The sequence below is a fragment of the Eretmochelys imbricata genome, chromosome 3 (assembly GCF_965152235.1).
Source record: "Eretmochelys imbricata isolate rEreImb1 chromosome 3, rEreImb1.hap1, whole genome shotgun sequence".
NCBI classification, from domain to species: Eukaryota; Metazoa; Chordata; order Testudines; family Cheloniidae; genus Eretmochelys; species Eretmochelys imbricata.
The window spans coordinates 62,220,167-62,230,069 of record NC_135574.1 but is presented as its reverse complement, the minus strand read 5'-3'; the positions used below and the strand labels follow the sequence as shown (position 1 = coordinate 62,230,069).

The following is a 9,903-nucleotide window of genomic DNA, read 5'->3' as shown; positions in this document are numbered from 1 at the left end:
CATGTCATAACCCCAATGCTTTTTTTTATAGATGCATAATAAAATAGCTGACTTTATTCGATATTTTCTCTTCAGTCTCCAGAGGGTGCTGAGGGCAAGGATGCAGCAAAAATAACTAAACAAGAGGCAAGTATAACTCCTGTTTTTCATCTATTGTGGTTTTATATTATTAAATTGGAGATTCCCAGTTTTATAAGACTAAATAGTATTTGTTGCTTCATAGAGAACCACTTATGATGAGGGGTTTTTATGGGAATTATGATACTGGTGTTAAAACTGCAAATGTACCACAGATTTGGTTTACTTGGTAAAATTTAATCCTTTGGTACTGAAGAATCAGAGGATGCATTGCTATATTAGGCATTTTCCAGTAGCACGTTAGTTGATGGGGAAGGATCCTGAATCCTAGTGCCATGGGAATTTAGCTTGCCCCCCACCCCCCACTTCTTTTTAAATCCAGTAAGGAAGTTCACTGCTTTGATTTCAAAAACTGAATGAACATTCAGGTGAATTAACAGTGAATTTCCTCTTTTTAAAGTTATGAACATTCTCCAAAGGGCATATTTGAACTGAAAACATGAATAAGAACATAAATTATAGGTCTCTGGAAAATGTAAAAATTAGTGAGCCAAGACAAAGAAGCTGACTTGAGGCTCAGTCATTTAGGAAAAAAATGGTGCAGTGGAAGGGGCAAAACAATAGCAATATTAAATCATAACTCCTTGAAGGAATAAATGAGCTCTTTGGAAAAGGGTGTCTTGGTTTTTGGATTATTAGTAGCAATGTCTTCCTGTGACATTTCCTAGATCAAGAAAAGAAGCACATGATGGCACAAATCAGTAGAGTTGAGAGTTTTATGTAGTTTCTATTATATCTTATACAATATTATTATTACAAAGGCAGGTTAAAAAGAATACCTTAGGCAAGTATTAAACTTTTAATGTGACTTACTTTGTGTAAAACAATACAGATTCTTCTCCTGTATACATGTTGAAATACTGTTTCCTCAAAATAAAATAATTTTGAAGGAGGGCAGTCCTAAGGTTCCCCCCTTTGCCCCCAAAGATTTGACAGACATCACTGATGTCCATTGGTTACCAGTATAAAGAATGACCATTTCTAGCTTCTAACTAGGAGCTTGCAGATGCCTGCAAGGTTTCTAAACTGTTTCAAAAGAGCCTGTTCTCTCTCAAACACAAGAACACCCATCGTGGACATGGAGTCAAGAATAGATATGATAGCTTTGTTCACAAGGGCATTATAGCTCTCTGTATGTAACTTCTGTTACCTATAAGGACTGAGGTGCAATCAGATAGCAGAGCTTCTAGGCAAAATGGGACAAGAGAATTAAATAACCTACCCTCTCCACTCAGGGATTTTTAAAGAATTGTGTTTAACTAATGTGCTCCTGATGTTAGTGCAAACCCTTATGTGAAGCAGATCAGTGAGTAAAACCTTCTACTACATGACCAAAGCCGTTGTAGCCTCTTTATATATTTAAAAAATAAATCATTGTGATTTAGATGAGCGCTGTCTTATCTGTACCTTCTATTGTTCAAATGCTTTTTGGAGAACCAGGGGATGTAAATGTAGATTTAAGTTGGGACTTGGGGTACAGGGGATCTACAATTCTGTACTTACAAACTAATTGAAATGCTGTCTTTTTAAACTGTTTAACAGTGGTGCTGGGAAAACTGATAGTGCTCAACAAATAGATATCCCAAATCACTAAGAGAAGAGATGTATAGATTTTAGAAAGATGTATAAATACTAGAAGCTGAAAATCAGTTTTGTTTTGTTTTTTTTCTTGGACAAAACCTTCCTCCTGCCAAGACCCGTGTTCAAGATTTTATTTACCCTGTAGGTATTTACTAGTAAGGGACAGTAAAATCATTACACGGAACACCGCTGACTGTACTCCTCCGGTGTTGATGGCCTCATCTGTTGCAGGAGAAATGCAGAACCTTTGACACAGGTTTTTCAGGTCACCTTTGAAATGTATTTTTTATATATTGTTGGTGGTTTTTTTTTTTTTTTTTCTTTAAAGCCTTTCAGTTCATCTTTAGGTTCTGTTTTGTTGGGGGATGGGTTACAAATCAGGTAAGGGACATCTGAATATAAACATGGTTCCAAAATTGTAGCATAGACCAAATTTTATCTGTTTTTCTTTTAACCAAAACAAAGCCTTGGCCAAATCAAAACAGTACAAATAGAGCTGAGTCAGGGTCTAGTTACATGGTTTTGTCTTGACCCTGTTATAACACAATTCCAGTTTTTAATATACATGAGCTCTTTTTAGTCATGCTCTGTAACCAGCTTCATGAACTCATCTGTTGTTTTAATGAATTCAGGGGCCTGGGAGTGGAGAACAAGATAGTCTGGGAAATATTATTTAAAAACAAGTTTTCTCATCTTCCACACTTGACTTATGAAAAAAAGTAGAGACATTTAATTTTATTTGTGGGTGGGGGAGAGGAGTTCACATCTTTTATTTTTCCCTTAATAATTTTCTTTAAGTGGAAAAACAGTCAAATGCTTACTCTCTGCTCCTGCAACTGGCACTGTGCAGGTGGTCTCCTGTAACCACATGGTATCAGCTGCAGGACTGGTCCTTAATTTACTTCTTTTAAATATCAGCAGTGTACTAAGGGACACCATCAACTTAACTTGCATTTCTGTCAGAAATTCTTTTTACAGTGTTAAAAGTAACAGCTAAGAGATTAAAGAAACACTGTTCTCCTCAATATTTTCAGTTCACTTGCTTTGTGCTTTTGACAGTCCTCTGTAGAATCAGTTTCACTGTTTCCACTGTGTAGACAGTTGGTCTCTCCTATTTACATAGGCCTTTCACACAGCATTAAGGGTGAGATAAACACTTATAAAATAGGTCACTGTTATTATAAAACTGCACTTGCTCCCAAATCTGTCAATATTTGTCGTCACTGAAACTTCTGAACTTTGTGTGTGTGTAAGCAACTGGATTTGAAGTTCACTATGTCTCTTTAAAACTCAAAAAATCCAGTGGAGGAGGCACCCTTTATGTGTATTTGGAAGTAAGGACTTTTGTTGTCCTAATGGTATATTTTAAGTTATCATCAAATGAATGAGTAACATATTTTGCCTTGGTTTGACTATGATCTGCTGAAAGCCTACAAACATTTTTTTCCCCCTTTTTATAGCCCACAAGACGATCGGCAAGATTGTCAGCTGTAAGTATTCCTAAAGAGCTGTTGCTGTATACCTTCCTAGGCACATGCTTTCTCATGCCAAGCAAACAGGATGTCATATTTTGTTGGATTCATTTATTCCTGAAGACCATTAAAGCTCTCTGGAGGGAAGGATGTTTATATTAATTCCTAAAAAGAATTGTGTTCTTTTCTTTCACTGGTATGCCTGTTGCATACAAAATGTGACTTGGCACTTCTGGAAGCTCTATCTCCTGATAGGTCAACAGATCCTGGTTGTGAAGATGCAACTTCCTCTGTGAAAGACGGGGGGCCACTGTAACAGGGCTGGATTTGATACTTTTTGGTTATTTTTCTTTGTTAGATATGGGTAGAAGGACAAGTAGGAGGGGGGAATCTCCCTTTTTCTTCCCAGTAAATTTGCTTAATATATGTGTGTTCATATATTAAAAACAATAATAATTAATAAATAGCCCACTTCAGGAGGAATAGAGGAGGAAGAACCTTCTAGCAATGTCACATTAGATAGGCTAAAGGGGAGGGTGAGTTCTGTTAATGGTTCACCCCAAACTCACTGTTAAACTCTTAATGATTCCAAAATTACTTTCACTCCTGCATATGGTGAGCCAGTAGATACAGGCTAACTTAGTCTGTGGTGTCAGTTGAGGTATATCTGAACATGAAACTTTTCTGGTCTTTTAAGAGGCGCATAGTAGGAAGTAAGGGAAATGTCTGGGTGAGAGGCTAGTGGTGAATTATCTAATATATTGTGTAACTGGAAATGTTTTATAGAAACCTGCTCCACCAAAACCTGAACCCAAACCAAGGAAAACCACAAAGGTAAAATTCCTGTAATTTAAATCACTATAATCCAATAATCATGCATTTTTGTTTTTGCATTGCATATTTCATTGTTTCAAATGTGCATGGACAACTTCTGAAGCATCAACATTTTTTCATGTTTTATCTTTAAAAGCAAAACAAAGACACACACACTTCTGTCCTAATTTAAATGTATTGCTGTCTGCCTGCAATGCATACTCTGTCAGCCGCAAACTCTTGCTTCCTAAGCAGAGCTATTCACTGTAGCAACATCTTTTCCTTCCCCAGAGATGGCGCCCACCTTTCCTGGACTTGCAGGGTTGGTCAAGGTGGCTCCACTACCAACCTGGGACCTAGCAGTTCCCACACTAGTGTGTCAGTTTATTCAGCATTGCCCTCCCTGCTTGACTAAATGGACAGTACTCCACCCACTAGTGAGACGCTCTTGTCTTATACGTATTTTTCTTATGAAAATGCAGCTATTGCCAAGGATGCTGATTATAAATAAAGGTAGAATTAAAGATATGGCTAAATGAGGTGGTGTTGACTTTCTAGGCCAAATACAGTCAAAATAAAAATTCTATGGTACATACATAGGTTAGTAGTTTGACACTATTAAGAGAAGTTCTAGAAAGGTTCTTCAGAAAACAGATTTAGTGGGGCCCAAGGAAGATGCAAAATAAGAACAATTGTTGTACCAGAAAAAGCATGTTGGGGGGGAAACTGTTTTAGCCCTCCCCAGTGTATATTTCTGATTGACAAATATTAGAATCTTAAGATTTAGTATATGAGTTTCTAATTCTGTGACTTGGCACATTTTGGGTGTAAACCCATCATATCTGATATTACTGACTAAATAATGTTAAGATTATCATGTTCTCTCAAAAAGTGATTTATAGTTTGGGGGAACAGGTTTATATAAAAAAGGAGGAGGGAGGAGCTTATTAAAGAAGGGAATGTGGTAGGTTTTATCTTTTTCAGTACAAGTAATGAAAATGTAGCTTCAATATGTGTCCTTAACAAAAGAGGACATATTTGAGGCATATTTCCAGGACTTGATTCTTTGATAAGAACTAATTTAATATGCTGTTTTGTTTTTTTTTAAACAACCACCTGTTTACTCAAACTATAATTTGATTACATTTAAGCACAGGATTAAATTTGGTCTAGATACAGTTGAGCAAGTCTTACACAAAATGAGCAAGCTTATACTTTTGATCAACTAATAAGAAATTTCTGATTAACATTATGTTGTAAGTAATTTCAGATATGGTAATTTTTAGTGTTCAAAGCTAACATATAGCAGTTTTACAGACTCAAATATTTAACTGTCCCTGTCAACTGTGAAGACTTACCTAGAAGGTATACATTCTTGCTAAAGGATTAAAACTCAGAAAGTAGTTTCTATGTAGATAAATGGAAGGAAGCTTGATCTTAATATACTATTGGACAGTAATAGTTGACTCTTTCTTTTTTGTGGGGGGAGGGAGGAGTAGAGAAGTGGGGAGCATGGAACATCTCCTTCTAAATATCTGTCAGGATTAATCTCAATACCCAATGCCAAATCCTCAACCTTACCTTTGTAACCCCATAAAGACTTTACAAAATTGGGTAGCTAAGCATAGGCCTCTGCTGGCATTCCAGGTCTCAACAGGTACTCTTAAGTGGGTCTAGAACACATGGAGCGGTAGAACAGATACAAAAATAATAGGTCTTAGCCCATTGTTCTGCTGTCTAACAACATTGTTCTGCCCATTGTTCTTCTATGTAAACCTCCAAATGAAAATGTAACTTTCCCCCCACCCCCAACTGGGTTCCTGTTCATAGCTTCTTGCCTTTCTGTTACTGCTGACTGGTGAAATTCCCTGTGTGACAATTCTAGAATATTCGTTCATTAACATCTGGGGTGTTCTTTCCAAAGAGAAACATGCAAGCCTAAAATAGCAAAAATTACTTAATTTTTCTTCTCTGATATAATAAGGATGTTACTAAATCAGCCTGATATCCTTAAGACATTGGGGGGGCTAGTTCCTCAGCCAGTGTAAGTTGGTGCATTTCCATTGAATTCAAAAGTGCTGTGCCGTCACATCATCTGTTGTTCTGGTCCAGTTAATGTGCTTGACTGTATAAGACTTTAACAGATGGTACTTGTTCTGATATTTATGTCCATCCTGGTTCGTTTTTGTATAGTGTATGGACTGTTTTCTTATTCTACTAGTGTAATAATTTTTTAAATCCCTGAAAGTTAAGAGAAACAATAGAGTTTCAGTTAAATTTTGCTAGTGATGGCAGCAGTTGTAGGAGAGTTTTAGAACACTCAGCTTGGGCACTTGTGGGTAAAAGCATTCCAGATCCACTTTACAGAGGTAGCTGACATTTTGTACTAATTTGTCACACACAACTTACTCATACAGTAGATAGTTCATAGACATAGTTCATAACAAGTATCCAACATCTTCTAATGCACACTTTATCCATGTTTTTGATCCTCTATCAGAAGGAACCTGGAACAAAGGCTAACAAAGGTGCTAAAGGGAAGAAGGATGAAAAGCAAGAAGCTGCAAAGGAAGGTACTACACCATCTGAAAATGGTGAAAATAAAGCTGAAGAGGTACTTTCCACACAGACCTCCCACTGATTGAAGCAGTATTTTTTTTAAAATTATTCAATCTTTCAGCCATTGATAGCATGTTCATAATGTTTCTTTTTATTGCCCATAATGTTATTGCAGATTCGCATCTCTCGCTCAACTGTTAGTGTTTCAACATCCAGAGGTGCCCCACCCAGCACACTGTCAGTAAAAGGGCAGATTGAAACAGTGAAAGTTAAGGGTACGGTAGAGCATTCTGCATGTGTGCAGTGAATAGAAACAGATAGTAGTGTGGTGCTTTTCATTATGAACAATGGAAGCTGGCAGGTAAGGCTTCTATGGCTTTTGAAAAGCAGGGATCAATAAATGAAGACAAGTGTGTGTGTACCTGTTGTGTCTGTAAACATAATACTAAAATAGTTTGAAATTGAGCCATTGCAAATAATGCATCAAAGGAGAAGGTGCTAGTGTGGGGGCTTTTTTATGTGTGGAGCAGTAACTTTTTATAGTAATTGTTGTTTTTTTGTTTTTTTCCCCTTCCCCTTCGCAGGCACAGAGAACTGAATCTGTAGGTGACAAGAGCGAATGAATTGTCATGAAAATTTTGGGTTGATTTTATGTACCTCTTGGACAACTTTTAAAAGATATTTTTATCAAGTATTTTGTAAATGCTAATTTTTTTAGGACGATGATAGTTGACATATTAAACTGTATAGGAACATATCCCTTCTCATAACCATGCTCTTAGAAATTCCCATTGCTGCCAAGTAATATAAATATCAACTTAGCATTGGAAGGTGTGTGTCAAATTGGATCAGCATTCCATACACTCGCTTTAAGAAATTAAGTCTTGTGCATATGGTGATGGTTTTTACTGTGTGTATTTGAATTTTTCATGCAGTTTTTCTAGAGCAATAATCAGTGGTGCTTTTGTACTTAGGGTTTATGTGATTTTAATGAAACATGGATAGATGTGGCCACCTGCTGACTATTCTGGGTTCTATTAATGGATTAAAATAAAAGGTCTCCTTGCCTGCAAATCTACAGCCTCCTAATGTTTTCTCTAAATTTGAGGAATGCCTGACTCATTTTTTAACTATTGTGTGGAAGACTAAATGGTTTAGCAGCTATTGTGTTCTGCATGCACTACGTTTGACGCTTTTTGCTGGTCTCTAATAAACATATTTAAATGTCCACATATGAGTAACAGGTCAAGATTTTCAATGGTCCACATATTAATGGACTTCTCAATATGAACCAGTGTATTCGTATTTACTATCACAGCTGAATAGCCTTTGTATTACTGTACCAGTATAACATACAGTGAGATACCAAAACAGAATGAATTGCTTGATTGAAGCAAATGTACAGTAACTGAAAGGCATGCAGGAGTAGCTTTGCTTCCTCTCTCCCTGCCCTCTCACCCCCATCTAATACAGGAGTTTTTAATTTCAGCAGCCTATTACATGGGACTCTTGTTTCTATCTACAGCCCCAAATTTAACATAAAATAGTAATTGCTGTTCTGCTTCAGCAGACAACAGTTGTAAATGTACTGCAATTGCTGTTAAACAGCACTATACTTGGTATGTGGTGGAGATGGAACAATTAAAGTATTTTTGAGGGGCTTGTGGTGGTGGTAAATTAGCTAATGATCTTTAGTACCTATACATTACACCTCTCCAGCTCATTATAAGCGCCTTTGATAGTTTTCTCTTTATCCTCTTCTGGAACTCTAGTATTTCTATTATTGTTTGTGGGGGGTTGGAAGGTGAGAAAGAAATGTTCCCTGTTCAGTAACATTTATTTGTATTGCTGAAGTGGTGGCCATTATATCTGGGGATACTTTTGTTTGTTTCAGTCAATAAATAAATGACTGTATTGCTTGACCTTAGTGTCTTCTTTATTATTTAGGAAGCAAGTTGTCATCTGCAGTAGCCTGGTGTTAATTTTTTAACCCCCACCCCCTTCAGTTATATTACATTTACATAATAGCATCCAATGCCGCAATCAGGATCAGTGTTTCTATTTTGATAGGTCCCGTGCAATAGCATAAGGAGTTGCTGTCCCAACACCAAGGAGCTTACCATCTAAGAACAGGTTGAAAATAAGGGTAGTGATAGAAGGGGACACAATAAAGATGACAATCCAATTAGAAGGGAAGTGGTTACTCCTCTTCATAGAATGATTTCTGCACAACACTCTATGATTTGCTTGCTAAAGACAGGCCCTGTTGAGGTGGGTCTGTCAGTCTAAATACATATGGTCCCCCCATCACCATAATATCTGAGTCACTCCCAAACATTAATGAATTTATGCTTTCCCCACCACCACGGGTTAGAAAGGTAGCATTACCCCCATTTTATAGATAGACCGAGATAGAGATTAAGTGATTTGGCCAGTGTCACACTGTAAGTCTATGTCAGAGCTGGGCTTTGAACCCTGATCTCCTAACTCCCACTATGGTGCCTTAACAATAAGACCATCCATTTTCCCAGAAAATTCCACTCAGAAGAACTTCCATAAAATTCTAGATCCCTAAAATTCCTGTTTATTCACTTAAGACTTCTGATTTTCAGAAAAATCGAGACATTTATGTATATGGTATATTCTATTTTTTTCCCCTCTCTAGTCACTGAGACCCCTTGTGTAAAATTTTCAAAGCACTCCATTGGATTTTAGTACACACTTCTTTTTAACCCTCAAAATGCAGGCACTTTGCATGCCTCTAACCAAACGAGTGCTTTAAATTGTGGTCTGTAGTCAATTGGTGATCTGCAGACCACCTCCAGGTAATCTGGAGCTACTTCTGAAATTGCTTTAGCTATGAAATTCTAACTTAAAGGTGCCAGGTGTCTTAGAGTTCATGGCAAGTTAAATTTTTTGAACAAAATTAGCTTAGTAGTTTTAAAGCTTAGTTATCAAGCTTAAAATTTTTTACAAGTAGTCTTTTAAACTAATTCAAAGTTAGTGTGGTTTAAAATATTTAAAACTATTAAACAGATTGTCTTCAAATGTGACGTGTTCAGTAGCTATCAAAATAAAGCCAAAATTGGAAAACTGTAAGTACTTATTGTAGGTCAGGTTACATAAAACCTTCAGTTTATTTTAGATGTTGTATTTCACAAATCCTTTATAATATAAAGAGACCATGTTTTAAGGCATAAGCACAACAGAGCTGAGTTAAGGTTGAACTTTCAACCTTAAATGTAGATTTCTCAATCCAACTGTTGTGTTCATGATGGTTTTACCATATATTAATTTTAAAATATATCACTGTTTATTGTAAATCAAACTCTTTTTCTAA

The 9,903-nt window shown here is 36.6% G+C and overlaps 1 protein-coding gene across 3 annotated transcripts in view; it reads left to right on the top strand.

The window, feature by feature from the left end:
* HMGN3 (high mobility group nucleosomal binding domain 3) overlaps positions 1–7,637 on the top strand; it is a 33,137-nt gene extending 25,500 nt beyond the window's left edge. Inside the window, exons 2-7 of one of the 3 annotated variants that reach the window (XM_077812738.1) lie at positions 76–126; positions 3,180–3,209; positions 3,978–4,025; positions 6,505–6,618; positions 6,739–6,838; positions 7,148–7,637. In XM_077812738.1, the coding sequence (XP_077668864.1) occupies positions 76–126; positions 3,180–3,209; positions 3,978–4,025; positions 6,505–6,618; positions 6,739–6,838; positions 7,148–7,161 (357 nt within the window). In that variant the 3' untranslated portion in view covers positions 7,162–7,637. Of the gene's footprint in view, positions 1–75; positions 127–3,179; positions 3,210–3,977; positions 4,026–6,504; positions 6,619–6,738 lie in introns of all 3 variants that reach the window. The other 2 variants (XM_077812739.1, XM_077812737.1) reach the window with 2 other exon arrangements.
* Positions 7,638–9,903: the final 2,266 nt, after the last annotated feature.